Below are 17255 nucleotides of genomic sequence, written 5' to 3'. Positions count from 1 at the left end.
GTGGAGGAGGAGGAGGAAGTGACGTTTTAACGTTCTCCGCGGTCGGGCGTAGAGCTGTGGGGGAGCCTCGGAGAGGAAGGTGCGCGCGAGTCTTCGGAGGGAGGCTGCTCGGGAAAGTGCGGCCGTGTGGATTTCTGCAGCGTCGTCCGTTTCTGTGGTGGGTTTAAGAAAGGATTTGTTCCCCTTTTTTGGGTCTCTGGGTAGCGGGAACGGCCTGTAGAGGTTGTTCTGTGGTACTTTCGTCCCGTACAGAGGAGGGTCGAGGAGGCGTTTCTCGAAAGACTGCCATTATACGCCGGATGTTCGTGTTCGTGCCAGGTAGGCCCTGGCTGTCGTCTTCAGAAAGGCCGCTCCTCGGCAGGGCCTTTCCTGTGGGGCTGCTTTGAAGGCTGAGGGTTCCGTGGGGCTGGGGCGAGAAGGAGGCAACCCCTCAGAATCGAAACCGTAACGAATATATTTGGGTGTGGTTCGAGTTCTGCGCAAGGGGACAGCCATGGGAGGCTTTTTGGAATCATGGTGGTCTAGGCAGGGAACAGGAAGTGCGCACAATCTCGTTCCTTGGCGCGCCTAAGGGCTGCCCTTGGCCTAGACTCGCCGCTCCGAGGAGCCTCAGCCTCTCCCCTCTTCCCCTCCCCGCGACCTTCGAACTATGAACGGAGACGGCCCTGGAAGGTTTGTACCAACGATTCACATCTCCCCAGCTCAAAGGTTGGAAGCAGGCCTCTGGCAAGTTGCTGACCAAGCCTAACATCGGAGTTGCCAGCCTCTCTGTCAGGACCTCTTCCCGACATAGAAGTGTGGTGCTCCCCCCACCCCCACCCCCACCCGGCTTCCCCTGGGTTCAGCTGCCAAACCAGCCTCTAGCCTTTCTCCTAGCTTTGGAGCTGGGGAAGTGGCAGTGAGTGCCTGATGTTCTAGCCCCTATTATGCAGATAAGGCATTTATTAGCTTGATTATGAGATTGTATGTAACCCTTTTCTGTATAGCCAACCCAAAGTGGCACACAACAGGCTTGACTCAGTAGATATAATAGTAATAATAATTTTTATTTATACCCCAGCCTCCCCAGCCAAGGCCGGGCTCAGGATGGCTAACAAGCAATAATAAAAACAAGTTGAATGAATACAACTTAAAAACAAGATTAAAATACAACATTAAAATATTAAAATGCAGCCTCATCACAGGAGGAGAAAGAAAAAAGAAAGAGAGGGAGGGAATCAAATTGGCTCCAAGCCAAAGGCCAGGCAGAACAACTCTGTCTTACAGGCCCTGCGGAAAGAAATCATCCTGCAAGGCCCTGGTCTCATGAGGCAGAGCGTTCCACCAGGCCGGAGCCAGTGTTGAAAAGGCCCTGGCTCTGGTTGAAGCTAATCTAACTTCCTTAGGGCCCGGGACCACTAGGGTGTTGCTATTTATGGACCTTGGGGCTCTCCATGGGGTATACCGGGAGAGATGTACACTGTGTTATGTACCAAATGGTACCAAAAATCCTCGGGTGGAGTTTCCTTGCAGATAATCTGGTTTTACTGAATTCCTGGAGGTGACGTGGCTAATATATTTAATAGACAGATGTTGAACTTCCCATCTTTCTGATGAGCTCTATCCAGTGTTAGAAACTAAGGGGTATAAGCTAATCACCAAATGGCACTGTAAACTTGGGTTACGGTCACCACAACAGAATGTCTAGGTGCCATTTTGCCCTAGTGGGGTTTACTATTATTATTATTTATTTCATTTATATACAGCTTTATATTTTAAAGAAAAATCTCAAAGCTGTTTACAACCCATTAAAACCTCAAATAAAAATCCAGAATAAACAAATTCAAGCTTCAAGGAAAATATTTCAGATCCTTCTCTAAGTGACATTTGGCTTTCCCCATGTTTGTTTATCTGCTTAATTTATAGCTGCCCAGTAGCAGAAGTACTGTAGCAAGCCAGTGACATGTAGTGGTTAGAGATCAGGGTTTAAATCCCCACTCAGTCATGAAGCTGAGTGACATTGGAGTCAGTCACAGCCTCTTAACCTACCTCACAGGGTTATTGTAAGGATTAACGGGAGGGGGTGAAGTGTCTACTCGTTGGAGAAAAAGCTGGGATATAAATGCAGTGAATAAGCTCTTCTGCTTAGCTGCTTAAGAAAGCCAGAGAGGCCAGCCAGATGGAGATGTCAATTGCCAATGTAGCATTATGTTTTAAGTGCATTTCCTATTTTCCCCTAAAATATAATTACTGTTTTTTTACTGCTGGCACAACCTAGATCTACATCTTAGTTGAGCTATCCACTATGACCCTAATATCTCTGTTCTTGGTCAGCCACTGTCAACTCAAACCTCAATAGCATATATACAATGTTAGGGTGTTTTGCCTCAACATGCATCACTTTACCCTTGTTAACACTGAATCAGATTTACCATTTTACTGCTCATTCCCCCAGTTTGGAGAGGTCCTTTTGGAGTGCCTCACAGCCTCTTTTAGTTAAAAATTACCCAGAACAACTTGATGTCCTCAGCAAACTTTGCTAACTCATCCCGAGGAAGGCCTAGAAAGATGCTGTGTCTCACGCTTCAGACTTGGGTTTAAAAAGCAGACAGCACACATCCAGTAAATCTCACTGTCACAAATAAGCAGGAATGGTTTTCTTATCTATTTCAAATCTAAGAATATTTATTCTACTTGGACTCCTCTCTCCATACTAAATATGCCACCAGATACGCAAAATAAAACTTCAGAATGGGCAGATACACATAAAGGGAACACCCCCCAACAAACCCCCCCCCCCAATTTCCAGTCTCTTCTCTCCAACCCCAGGCTCAACCTGCATTCCTAGGGAAAAAACAGCAACGATGCAGCAGTAGCCAAATAAAGGGGGCAAACCTTTATTCTTCCAAGCAAGCCAGCAAAAATATTACGAGAAGACATGAAAGTCAAAGCAAGAAAAGGGGCACTGCTTAAGTACTAGAGCCATTTCACTTTTGGGAAGCAAGAGCACCATTGTTGTTGTTGTTGTTTAGTCGTTTAGTCGTGTCCGACTCTTCGTGACCCCATGGACCAGAGAACGCCAGGCACTCCTGTCCTCCACTGCCCCCCGCAGCTTGGTCAGACTCATGCTGGTAACCTCGAAAACACTATCCAACCATCTCGTCCTCTGTCGCCCCCTTCTCCTTGTGCCCTCCATCTTTCCCAACATCAGGGTCTTCTCCAGGGAGTCTTCTCTTCTCATGAGGTGGCCAAAGTACTGGAGCCTCAGCTTCACAATCTGTCCTTCCAGTGAGCACTCAGGGCTGATTTCCTTCAGAATGGAGAGGTTTGATCTTCTTGCAGTCCATGGGACTCTCAAGAGTCTCCTCCAGCACCATAATTCAAAAGCATCAATTCTTCGGCGATCAGCCTTCTTTATGGTCCAGCTCTCACTTCCATACATCACTACTGGGAAAACCATAGCTTTAACTATACGGACCTTTGTTGGCAAGGTGATGTCTCTACTTCTCAAGATGCTGTCTAGGCCTGTCGTTGCCCTTCTCCCAAGAAGCAGGCGTCTTTTAATTTCGTGGCTGCTGTCACCATCTGCAGTGATCATGGAGCCCAAGAAAGTAAAATCTCTCACTGTTTGCCAGGAGGTGATGGGACCAGTAGCCATGATCTTCGTTTTTTTGATGTTGAGCTTCAGACCATATTTTGCACTCTCCTCTTTCACCCTCAATAAAAGGTTCTTTAATTCCTCCTCACTTTCTGCCATCAAGGTTGTGTCATCTGCATATCTGAGGTTGTTGATATTTCTTCCGGCAATCTTAATCCCGGCTAGGGATTCATCCAGCCTAGCCTTTCGCATGATGAATTCTGCATATAAGTTAAATAAGCAGGGAGACAAAATGCAGCCTTGTCGTACTCCTTTCCCAATTTTGAACCAGTCAGTTGTTCCATATCCAGTTCTAACTGTAGCTTCTTGTCCCACATAGAGATTTCTCAGGAGACAGATGAGCACCATTAGAAGCCCCTTTAAATAATCAGCCAGCACAGGAAAAACCCATCGCAGCTTGGGTTTGTTTGCAAACCACAACATAGGAGATTTCAGTTGCAAACCACGTGACTGGAAATCTCAACTTTGTCACAAGGGGGCGCTCCTGAGTAGCAGAAAGCATCTGGGCAAAATGGTTGGTTCCAAAAAGGTTATAGCACGTAGACCTTTATGCTGGGCATTCTCTGAGCTTGGAACGTGTCAACAACTTGTGCAACTAATTTCTGTGCTGCATTGCCATCTTTTGGCTTTATGTTTTAACTCTTTGTACATTTTCTGTTCAAAAAATGACATACATTTCTGCTTCATATGGATCAGTAGCCATTGCTTGTGCCTGGGCTTTTGCAAGTGCTCTAGCCCTGTTAATATCAGCAGCCTAGACATTTGTTAGTTGGGAATTTTCAGGGAACCTTTCCTTTAAACTTGCCCTCTGACAAGCTAAACACAAACTAAAGACAATATTGTCTCTAAGGATGAGTTCTTGGGCAGTTCAAAATGTGGTCTCTTGCTTCTTGTCTTAACTCTTTTATAATATTCCTTATCCCTCATCAAGCTTGAGCTGCTAAGATTGATACCTTTCAAAATCTGAATGTTTTCTTGTTTCACTATTTCAGTGTTTTTAAGGCTTTTGCAAGGGTTTTATTTGCAGTTATCTACATAGATATTTATTTTCCAGTGCCCTGTTGCTAATAATAGATTGTAGGCAATTTTAATTCTTTCATGCTAAGGCCTTGGTGATACTTAGGTAGACTTTATGCATTATGTAGACTTTATGGATGCATGCTGACTTAGTTCAGTTCTGAATCTGTTCTCTGAGCCAGGAATTGGGGCAGAGACACCAAGAACCACCAACCTCCATTCGAGCTGCAGCACAGCCCAGTTGACTAAGGGACAGTTGAACAATGTGAGAAAACCATACTTAGGAATAGAGCATTTGTTTTTTTAAAAAAATACATTCGCATACCACAATGTGGGTGGGTACAGTCTTGTGTTTTGTGACTAGTCACTTGGAAATATGTATGTGGGCAATCTATGTCATGTGTCAGAATTTATCATGCATTTCTTTTGTTCCTAGAATACTAGTTTAATTGGGAGTTTGGCCTCTTCTGCCTCTATGTACCATGAGCCCAACTGATGCCAAGCGTTGTGCCAAGCGCAAGAAGAATAAGAAGGGCAGTGGCCTTGGCTTAGCAAGTCTCTCTGGTGCCCTGGAGATCAAGCCTTTAGGGCCTGCTGCTTCAACCCCTGCTTCTCCCTCTTCATCCCCATCAACTTCCTTTGTGGCCTCCTTGCAAATGGCTGCTGCTGCAGCAACAGTTTCTAGCACCGGAAATGATGTAGCAGCCACTCCTGTGATTTCCAGTGAAAGGATGGGGAAGACAGAGGTGCCCAAAAAGCGTTGTGGAGGGACAATTAATTCTAGACAAACACGCAAGCAAAGTAGAATGGCTGCTTCAGCTGCTGAAGCAGCTTCACAGGCCGCTTCACAGGCAGAGCCAATTGACCTCGAAGAAGGTGCTTGTGAAGAAGTCGTAGACCTTACTTGTGAATCTTCAGAACCAGTAGTCGTTGATCTGACACACAATGATTCTGTTGTGATAGTTGAAGAAAATGTTCGACGAAGAAATCAAGAGTTAAGAAGGCAACAGCTGCCTGACAGCTGTGTACTAAGCAGTGATGATGACGACGCAAGAGATAATGATGTGGTGCTGACCGGTACATTGCCCAGAGAATTGGAATTGCTTGATGATGGAATTTCAAATTCACGGCGTTCAGGTACCGTGAGTTGTCCAATTTGCATGGATGGCTACTCTGAAATTGTGCAGAGCGGGCGGCTCATTGTATCAACAAAGTGTGGTCATGTCTTTTGTAGTCAGTGCCTCCGTGATTCGCTAAGAAATGCTAATTCTTGCCCAACTTGTAGGAAGAAGCTTGGTTATAAACAATATCATCCAATTTATATATGAAGCTTTAAATTCTTCTCTGAAGTATCTAACTTGAACTTCTGTGGATCCTGCATAAACTTATACCTCTGCAAACAAAGGGTTATAGATCACATATGTGCCCACTTGTGAAGTTGATTTGTGACCTTTTCTAGTTGGCCTTTTTATTGGCCAGTCCTACACATGGGTTTTGTTTTGTTTTGATATTCGTACCAACACATTTGCTGAAGGATAGTGTGTGAGAAGCAGCTAGTGTTGCTGTGTTACTTTCAAAGAACTTGAATGAAACCTTTGCAAAATGTATTGACCACTTTGGGGGACAGTGTGAATGCATTTTGTTCAGGACTTTGGAGTCATTATGATCATGATAGTACAAGTAAAAGTGGCAAACGACTACCAAACCTGCAACTGTTGTGCTGTTCACTCTTTAAGAATTGATACCAAATGTTATCTGTTTACCCATGATGAGCCTCCTTTTGTGGAAACTTCAGAATTTCATATGGGACCTGACTTTATAATCATACTGCAACACACTTGCAATATCAGATGTGTAAATACTGTATTTGGATGTCTTTTTTAATCAACGCAGAAGACAAAGACTATCTGTAAGAAACATTTGGCTGTTGCCTATAAGCAAAACTTGTATGTGCACACCTTATACCTGGAGGGGGGGAGGTGTGGTTATTTACCTTGGCCCTGTTAGATACTCATAATATAATGCTAAACAGCTTTATATCAAACAAAACACACAAAAAACCTTAATGTACTAATTAGCTAACATTTTAAGAATATTCTGTTGCGGACATGCTTAATCATAAGTGATTCAATCTTCAGTATTTTGAAAACTGTCACATCGTGGCCTGCTTGCCATTTGACAGTATTCAGACTGCTGTGCAGCTTTCTCAGATCTGGTACCCACCAGATGTTTTGGACTGCAACTCCCATCATCTCCGGTTATCACAGTTGTTCTGGCTGGGACTGATGGAAATAGTAGTCTGAAGCATCTGAAGGGCACTAGGTAGGGGACAGCTGATGCTATATGGAGTTTAGTTACTTTACTAAGTTCAGAACTAAGCATTTTCTGATGACTTTCTATTTTCATGTGTAAAGCCGTGGCATATTAGGTTCATGGGATTTCTATATTGCTGATAGATAAGTTTCTCATATTCATTACAGTGCAGCTTGAAGTCTGTCCGCAAGTCCATTTTCTGAGCTTCAGATTATTTCTTCTGTAAGGGAAGCACTGGAAATTGCCCCCACCCAAAAAAACAACAAAAACCCAGTAGCTCCATCAGCAGGGAGAAAAGAGCTATGCAAGCTGCACAAACACAGGCTCTGTCAGGAATATACAGAAAAACAGGAAAGATGGGTTCTTACCTACACTAATATGCAATAAGTCCATTAAAGTATACAAAATGTAATAGTATAAAATCAGAAGTATACAAATATTAGCAAGCATTTAAAATAGAATATTAGCTCATTGTTGGAGCTGTAGAGAAAATTTTAGATGCCTTCTACCCTCCTGGGTTATGATAGAAAAACTAAGTTCATGTTCAGAAGTTTAAATATGCAGAAAATTGTACAGTTAAAGGGTCATGATTTTTAGCTTTCACTGATATAGGTATCCTTCAGAGGTTCTGGCCTCATCATAGGTGCTTTAGGCATATGGCTCAGGGCTGCATCTAAATGACCAAACCATGTGATTATGCTACCAGTGTAGCTGAGGACTTTAGATGCAGCATGTGGTGCTTTCAGATTTGCAGCTCCTGCACCACTGAGAATTTTTAAGGGCCACAATAATTGTATAATGAAGTTTGAGAAATGTTTCATGTAATATCGTTCACCAGCTTAGCAAAATATATCTCACATATTGGGGATGCTTTGGTTCTTCATAATTCAAAACTGAATAATTTCTTAAAAGTTCAAGTTAGTAACTGGTAAAAGCCATTTCAGCAGGCATCTAGAAATGTATCAGTTCAAACATCAGCCATTAAATCTTAATACTGTACACTTTAAAATCCATGGCAAAATAGCTATCCATCTTGTCAAAGGCAAGACTTGGGAATTTTAAGGAAGTAAGGATGCACTTCTACAGAGAGTTACTTGTAAGTTCCATTGAACTGAATGAGGCTTTTCATCTAATGTGTTGGATTGGGCTGTACATCAGGAGTTATAAATGATTTAATAAACCTATTTCCCTAGTCTTCAGAGGGTGTGCAGTTCTATTCATGCTTTAGTAGTATATTGTTTCATATGGTATACCTCTACCTGAATATTTGATTAACAAAAAAGGGTGCTAAGTTTGAATGTTCTATCTACAGAACACACAGTTTGTAGCACTAACTTCAAATTTAGCACACTGTAGCTGCACCTTCTTGTGGCTTTAAACTATAGTTTAATGTTACCTGAATAAGCCTTGGGCTCATCAATTGCTCCTTCCCCTTGTCTGTGTGACAGTGAGGATGCTTTCACTTTCATTTTTTATTAGCAACAGTTCAGAATTATGTCCAAACATAGGAAAATGTTTAGTTTTCACTCCTTGGTTGTAGAAAGTAATTTGTTCTGGAAAACGGTTTGACTTCCAAAACATTCCATGACCAAGGTGCAATTGCTGGTTGGCAAAATCCATTGAAAAAAATGGAGAAACTTGCCTTGGAAGCTGTTCAGCTTCCGAGGCACGTTCAAAAGCAGAAGCATTTACTTCTGGGTTGTCAGTGTTTGAAAGCCAAAACGTTCAACTTCCCAAGTGTTTGACAACCGAGGTTCCATTGTACTATACTAAAACAACCCAAGTTCCACCACAAAGTTGAATTGTTTCATTAATCCATAGTTGAGATTACCCAGAGTTTAGTGTTTGGACATAATGCTAGCACTGTGGTTGATTTATAACAACTGACATTACCCTCTTCACTGAAAGAGTGGGGAAGGAAGCACACAAGCCTGAGACATGTGCATGTAACACTGAATCATAGTTCAGTGTTGTGTCTGAACAAGGCCATTCTGTTTGCATTGTCAAAAGCAATTTTGGTTTCAGGGCAAGTGATACTGGCTTAAGATGCATGGATTTAAGAACAAATAGTTAATTCTCTGTTGCCTCTCTTTTTCCATTTGTAAATTTGTATATTTTTTTTCTTATTTAAGTGTATGCCTGTGTGTATATCAGCTTTGCTTTTTGGAATCTCAATTTGGCAAATAAAATCTAGGCAAATAAATTTTAACTGCAGATGGAAATAAAGGTTTTTTTCTTCCTCTAAATTGGCAGGGGGAGAAACTTGGATGTTTAAAGGTATAGCTGTTGAAGAACACAAGCACAACTTGCCTCTTGCTTTGCACAATACATGCTGGGTTATATCCAATGTAGTGTTGTGCAAGGCAAATGGGCAGGAGTTGGAAATATTGGGCAAAAGTTCCTAGCCCCACATTTTAGGCTTTGCCAGAGTGTATTCTGTCTCAGGAAAGATTTGTCCTGAATTGTATACAACCTGGTATCTGGAATCGGCCGTGGAAAAACCTGGAGTACTGTTCCTTGGACTGTGGGAGGTGGCACTTAAGTTACTGGATCTTTTGCCTGTTTCTGCAGTCAATAGAATTAAGTAGCTAATATTTTCTTGGATTGTGCCATTGTAGACTGCAGGTAAAGGTGTATTTCTGTTATTACATTTACCTGTAGCTCAGGGATGGGGAACCTGTGACTCCCCATAAGTTGTTTTCCTCAGCCAGCATAGCCCATGGTTTGGGATGGAAGTTGTAATCCAATCAATGCTTGGTGTGCCACAGGTTCCTTATCCTTGCTCTAGCTTTTCTTCTTTGCAACAGCAGAAGTATATGAGCCAGCCTGTGGAGGTATGAAACTGTCTAGTGGAATTGCTCCTTTTCATCCCTAATTGGATTGGTCTGCTGCATCCTGAAGGGAATGGTTGGAACATAAAAAAGTGGTTTGTAAATAATCAGCCACAGCTACAAGTAATACACCAATTATTTGGGGTACAAAAAAAATGAGTGGAATGCAGAATTAACCATGAAGCTGATGTTGGCTCCTAGTTCTGACTCCTTATGACACAAGACCTGCAAAGGCTTGAATAAAGAACTGAAATTTGTATGCCACTGAAATCCAAAATAAACTTTGAGCAATCAATATCCTACATCTCTGACCATTCCCAAATTAGAAGTTGCAGAAAGCTGTAGCTGGAAAGCCATCTAGCACATAAGCCCCTTATAAACTGAATTCACATCCATAAAATATGAGTGCCAGTGTGGAAGAGTCAAACCTCGGCTCCCGAACGACCCTGTTTTGGAACGTTTCAGCTTCTGAGCATCGAGAGCCTGGAAGTAAATGCTCTGGTTTTTGAATATTTTTCAGAAGCCGAACATCCAACACAACTTCCGCTTGAGTGCAGGACGCTCTTGCAACCAATCAGGGGACGCACTTCAGTTGTGAAACATTTCGGAAGCTGAACGGGCTTTCAGAACAGATTACGTTCCACAACCGAGGTTTGATTGTATAATGGTTAAAGTTTGACTAGGTCTAAGAAGCTTGGTTCACATTTCTGCTTAACCATAGAGCTATCTGCATGATCTTGAAGCAGTCCCCATATCTCAGCCTTGCCTACCTTACAGGGCTGTTGTGAGGAGAAAAGGAACCATGGATGCTGTTTTAGATGAAAGGTGGTAGTATATAACAAATGTGATAAATAAAACTGAAAATCTGCTGACAGAATAATCTTTCATGCATCTGATGAAGTGGGCTCTGGTCTATAAAAGCTTATGTCATGATAAATCTGTTCACCTTTAAGGTGCCACAAGACTTTTTGTTACATGTTGGCTTCCATACTCAATTGCAAATGCTTATTTAAAATGTAAGAGGAAAATAAGAATCCCTGTGACCCATGAAGGTGAGATAAATAAAAGAATTAGTTGGGTGCCTGGATTTAAAACATGGGGTTAAACTCACTGTCCAGCAGGAGAGAGCCCCCCAAGAACAGAGTTTAAATTCACAAAAGTCAAGCAGCAGTATAGCATTACGAATATAAGTTGTTAGACCCTCTGCACCCCTCTTGCAATAAATAGACCACACACAGTTAAGTAAGTTTAAAAATACTTTACTTACAAAATGTTCCAAAGATCACATTCCAAAGATCACATTCAAGCAGCTGCAGAGAGAGCACAGGCAGAATACTCTTGGGTAGAAAATACAGTAAGATAGTTTCAAACATGCTTTAAGATCGGAGCTTGCCAGTTACGTGGTGTAGAGAAAGAACAAGAAGAGTAGGCTTCGATTCCTTTCTCATCAGAGAAGAGGGTGTGCGACCTAGCTGAACCTAGGAATCAACCCTGTTGTCTTCGCCCCTTCATACACTAACTAGCACTTGGACATAGTTCTGTGTGACTGCAATTTCCCACACGAAAAACAACAAAAGCTATGTCAGGTTGGATAGTGGGTTTATCGGTGACTTAATATTGAGCAGCTTGGAGGAAGGAGGAATACACATAAAATGGGTTACATCTAATGCTGTGCCAGTGGGGTTCTGCTGACTCAACAAGACTTCTATTTCTTCTGTGCATGCACACACATGCTGCCAAGTATGCTGCACAGGTTCTCCCAACCCTCTGGAGCTGACTCAGGGTGTACATGGTGGGGATTGGCAGGGAAAGAAAGCTCTCTTGTGCACACAAATCCATTGTGCCTGTGGAGCTGCAGCTTTGGAAGGGGGGAAAATCAGTAATAGAAGAAAGTTGTAAAAAGCTATGTTTGGTTTTTTATTAGGGGCATGTACTGATCCTCTTCGAAATGTTTATTTAAACTGAGGGGGTCTTCCTTGGATATAGTAAAAGGTATTGGACTTGAAAACCAGCAGCTAATTGATAGCTTTAATTATGCTCCACTTTTATCTCTATAAAGAGTTCTCCAAACCAGGATGAATTTAATATTTTATGAATGAGATCAAACTTCGGAATTTTCTGAAGTAAGAAGAATTCAAAGTGTTGCTTATTCAATGCCTGAGTTACACATTTACACTTAATACGGAGAAGAGAGTGAGCTTACATTCCATGGAAGTACCTCAACTGCTGTCTGAGGATGAAGCATAAAAAACTACTCATTTAAGTGCTGCCTTAGAAAGGAGGATTTCATTTGAAGTGTAAGCTGCTTCAGATCTGCTCTCCTTTGTTAACAAGTTTTATTATGTTCAATAAACTTCACTATGGCCAGTTTTATGTAATCTGGATCTGTCCGCTGCATTGCATCTCTTTCTTTAAGAATGATGTGTTTGAGAAAGCATAATTTGACAGAATAATTCATGCCAGATCCAAGCTCTCTTTAATATTTCTGTCATGTGCACAGGTCCACAGCTCTCTCTGAAAGAATGCTTTATATCATTGTTCAGGAACAGTTTATCTCTCTCATAACAAGGTCACTCAAAGCATTTAGTGCAGCTCCTCCTCCCCAGATTCACAAGCACAGATAACTCTGCTGGTTCCTGGAATGTTTTGCAAATGGCAGAACTACTGGAGAACATGCAGCATGCCTCCAGAAAGGGTGTGTGTCTGTTTTCTTTTTATCTATTAGCATTGTTTGGTTTCTGCATTTTGAAATAAAAGCATGGAGGAACTAGCATCTGAGAATTGTGATGATTGTCTCTCAGTCGGCTTTAATCATTCACTCATCTAGAGTAGGCAAGGCTCACTCTAGTGGGTGTGGTCACCCTATACTCCCAACAAGAACACACTTGCATGTACATGCATACACAAATACAGGCACATGTGTAGTTCAGCTGAGAATGGGAGCTGTCATCTCCCTGTTCAAAAGATTATCAATCTGATAAGAGACAATCTGCATCTCCATTACTGGGCTGGGTTGAGGAGTAGTTTAAACGTACATTTCCTGCCCTGTTTCTAGTTTAGTTTTGTTTTTGGATGCAACCACAAAAAATTGAGGGTGGGGGGCATAAAAAATGGTTTGGAGAGCCACATCCAGCCCTTGATCTGGCAGCAATCTTGCACATCAGTAACACATAGGTATTGCTTCCTTGACTTCTAATGACATCACCAAAGTCAATAATTAAAAGATACTCAAATATTTATAGAGCCATTTTTTTTTTTCACAAGGCTGGTGTCTGATCAAAAGGACAAGTAAGCAAGATCTACCTAAAAATTCTAGAGATTGCGGGGTGGAATGTTGCAATCTTAGTTAATGATCAGCTTGTTTTTTAGATTTGGCTTGTTTATGAAGAAATTTTAGTTTAACCATTTTTGGAAACTGTGATACCAAAAAGGCTATTGAGACTTATAAACAAATAACAGCTCTAAAACCAAAAGGTTATAGCAAAGGCATTAATGTTAGATTTCAAGGCAGGCTGTTTGAAGTAGGCTCTTCACTTTTGAAAAAATGTAGTGACCTTCCTTTGCCTTACAGAATCAGTGCTACATAGACATAGTTACATTGGAAGGTATTGGAGAGTTCATGAGATTAGGATTCCAATTAACTCCTTTTTTATTTCATCAGTTTATTCAGTAAAACAATATACAAACATTTAAAATAAACTTCAATAGCAATACTTAGTAAGTATTTCAATCTTTTGGTATAAGCAATTTATCCACGACAACTTAATCATGTCCAGTTTTTTTTGGGGGGGGGTAAAAAAAAAAAAGGGTGCCAGTACTCCATAACAGTGATTACTGTCTCTCTCACACACACATCAAAAGAAAAAGGAAAGCCCTAATCTTATTTCTCCATATTCACCCTTAGGGAATTCTCATGCTTCCATTTAATTAGTTTCTGGTAAATCTTAGCCATAAATCAGTCAGATGGAAGTACTAGAATTGAAACCATTTTCTCAGGCGATTTCAGTTCAACAGTTTGGATGTAACCACTTCCGGGTTGGCGCCTCCGGCAATGGCGGAGTTACTCCGATCGGGAGGAATTTGCTCCGTGGAAATCAGGGTCTGACCGCCACGGCGAAGGCGGAGACCCACTAAAATCACAGGCGGGAGAAGCTTGTGAACGTGGGATTCAGCTGGCACCCTTTGCGTCCTCCCTGCTCGTGGGGAAACCCAGTTTTGGGGATCTGGAGCGACGTGGGGTGAGTGGCACGGTGCTTCGAATTGACTGCTTTTTTCACGGAGGGAAGCTGCATTGCTGTTGCCGGAGAGCGCTGACTTTTTCCTCTGGACAATTTGACTTTAAACAACTACCTGTGAGTAGAACGGAAAATTGGATTTACAAAAGTCTTAATTTGGTACCGAAACGGGAAGGTTTCAAACAAGAAGTCCGCCTTCCCCTTTTGTAAATAGATTGAAGCAAAGAAGCTGCAAGCTAAGGTCTTGGAAAGCCTTATGTAAAGGATTAAACTTCCATCGATTAAAATCATTAACCCCCCCTTGGAAGCAGGAGAAGAGGGGGGAAATTTTGGATTGTGTAAGCCTGCAGGAGAGAGTGATAAAAATTAAATTACCACTGCTCTGAACCTGGAAACGGGCTGCCAGTAGATTGAAGTTTTGGGAGAGTTCATTGACTGTGAATAAAACATGTTGACAGTTAGTTAAATAAGAGAAATATATTGTTTCCATTGTCCTCTTCTGCGTGCATTTAAAAAGGAGGAAAAGTAACTGAAAATTGAAACTAACTTTACTTTTTGAACTGTGCTTGAAAGGATTGATACAAGTGGAGACTGTTTCCCTCTAGAGCAGTGTTTCCCAACCTTGTGCCTCTAGCTGTTTTTGGACTACAATTCCCATCATCCCTTGCCACTGGTCTTGCTAGTCAGGGATGATGGGAGTTGTAGTTCAAAAAAAGCTGGAGGCACAAGGTTGGGAAACACTGCTCTAGAGGGAGCTTTGGAAACTGTTGCAATAGTGGAGCTGGGGAATCTCCAGCTGCAGGATAAGAACTGTGAGAATCAGGGATTGACCTTGGACCATTTAAGAATGTCGACAGGAGAAGCCTTAGTGAATGCATTTTGTAAGAAGCTATTTGTTGGAACAGCTTCATAAGAAGACCGATGTTATGACTACTAAAATTGATAACTTGGGACAAAAAGCGATTAATCTGGGACAAAAAGTGAGCACCAATACAGAAATTATTCAGGATTTGGTACCGGAATTTACTTCAGCAGAACAAATTGTGGAGAAGGAGAAGGAGAAAGTTGTTGTTGTCGAACCTAAAGTAATACAAGTGGGAGCCTCAGCCTTACAAAGGCAAACTGAGGACTATAAGTTGAGGCCTTTTATGATTGAACCTAGAAAAAGTCAGATTTTGAGGATTGGAGCCTGGCCTGGACTGGAGAAGGAAAGCTGGAAAGATCCCTCCATGCAGGGATTAACTGACTTTTGGGTCAGGAGGAGACTGGAGTTCTGGGGGCCTTTGGATTTGGAGGAATCTTGAAACATGTCCTGAAATACTTTATGAATCTTAGCTTTAACTATGGAAATCTGGCTGACCTGTCGAGAAGGAATAAAAATATTGTTAGGCCGGAGTTTCCCCAAGATCTGCTCTATAGCATCAAAGAAAATGAAGTAGACCTGCAGAAGGGACTTGGAAAAGAGTTAAGAGCCTCGGACATAAGATCTCCAGGTTGATGGACTGTATGGAGTTGACGGAAGTGACTGGCAGAGTCCGAGACCGGGGAGAGGAGATGGTGGAAGAGGATTGGAAAATTTAAAGTCTGTATATAGAAATACTGTAAAATTAATGAGTGATAGAAAAATGTTGGAATGAAATTTTATGGCCTTAGTAGAAATGTTATAAGGAGTTAAGCTTAAATATGTATATTAGTTTTAATGGAAATAAGATTAAAAATATGTTAAGACATTTATATGACAGAAAATAGAGAAAGATGGAAAGGAATTGCTGAAACAATAGAAGTGGAATACAAAAAGGGAAGTGAGAAGAGATCGATGAAACAAGGGAATGAAAGATAAGAGTATGGAAAAGGTATGATGTATGCTTTTAAATTGTTTTTCTTTTGTTTTGTTTAGTTTATTGTGTTTAGTTTAATGTGTTAAGGTTGTGTTTTGCGTTGTTTATATATTGTATTGTATTGTTTTTGTCTCCTTGTTTTCTTTCTCCTGTCTTTTTTCTTTTCTTTCTTTTTTGTAAGCTTTAAAAGTAATAAATATTATTTTTTTTAAAAAACCAGTTTGGATGTAACCAAGATGCAGCTCAATCCTATTTGTGTTGACTAGAAGTAAATATCAGAGTTCAGTAGGGCTTACTCCTAAATAAGAATGCACAGGCTTGCAGCTTTAGATTAACAATACGAATCTCAGAGCCTAAAAAGCTGGCAAATTATAATTATAAATCTAAATCTAAGGGCCAGGGTCTATATACATAAGACATTACGTAAGGGCAGGATATGGTCAAAACAAAGGACACATCACACAGTTAAATGAAGTAAATATTCTAACAGAAGCAGAGCACTCAGAACCTGGTTAAACTAATAAAGCCACTACAGAGGCCCTGCTAGAATACATTGTCACTTGACTCTGAAAAACCTAGCACACAGAGGTGGGGAACTATCCTGCTTCCATAGAATCATAGAGTTGGAAGAGACCACAAGGGCCATCGAGTCCAACCCCCTGCCAAGCAGGAAACACCATCAGAGCACTCCTGACATATGGTTGTCAAGCCTCTGCTTAAAGACCTCCAAAGAAGGAGACTCCACCACACTCCTTGGAGGATAGGTAGGACATACATGTAGTAAATAAAATGAATATAGCAGGAGACACTTTCCCCCATGCCTGTTCTAGGGCATAAGAGAATTTCCCATTGCAAACTGAAAAAATTCCACTTGAAAATTTCCCAGAAACCCATGTCCCTGATGGGGAGTAACATAGACTTTCAGGGCCAAGTGACATTCTGCAGGGGCTTTAGTGACAAACATAATTAGATCTCTTGTTTTGCTTTGTTCTGTATCTGTATTCTAACTCAACTAGTGTTGAAATCAGCACAAGGCTACTTTAAATGATTTAAGGAAGTGCTGACTACCAAATTGGCCTAATTAATACCCACCTTTAGCCTTGAAAAGTTGTGCTGCGGCATTCCATTCTTTAATGACCTTGCTCATAAGTAAGACACTCAGCATGACTGATTGCTCTTTTAGCCTTTATTACAGCTGAGCAGGTGTTTGGATGGAAGACCCGGGAACCCCATGGAAGTACGCTGAAATCCATGCTGGATATAAACGTTGTTGCAGAGAATAATAGCACCCTCACAAGACTAATATTATTGTACTAGGGAGTTGTTTTTCCTCATCCCATGCTTATTGTTTCCAGGGAGATGCACTGGGCGAGCCCTTTCAATG

The 17255-nt window shown here is 41.5% G+C and overlaps 1 protein-coding gene and 1 long non-coding RNA gene across 2 annotated transcripts; one reads left to right on the top strand and one right to left on the bottom strand.

The window, feature by feature from the left end:
- Positions 1 to 4: 4 nt before the first annotated feature.
- Positions 5 to 9176, top strand: LOC307220668 (E3 ubiquitin-protein ligase RNF4-like). The gene is made up of 2 exons (XM_079984675.1): positions 5 to 157; positions 5091 to 9176. The coding sequence occupies exon 2, from the start codon at positions 5137 to 5139 to the stop codon at positions 5980 to 5982; it is 846 nt and encodes a 281-aa protein (XP_079840801.1). The 5' UTR covers positions 5 to 157; positions 5091 to 5136; the 3' UTR covers positions 5983 to 9176.
- Positions 6146 to 13204, bottom strand: LOC307220689. Its single transcript, XR_013841048.1, has 2 exons — positions 10672 to 13204; positions 6146 to 9532 (listed from the first exon to the last, which is right to left on the bottom strand). It is a non-coding gene; the product is annotated as an uncharacterized lncRNA (long non-coding RNA).
- Positions 13205 to 17255: the final 4051 nt, after the last annotated feature.

The sequence above is a fragment of the Podarcis cretensis genome (genome assembly GCF_951804945.1).
Source record: "Podarcis cretensis genome assembly, chromosome: 7".
NCBI classification, from domain to species: Eukaryota; Metazoa; Chordata; class Lepidosauria; order Squamata; family Lacertidae; genus Podarcis; species Podarcis cretensis.
This window is presented reverse-complemented; position numbering and strand designations above follow the sequence as displayed.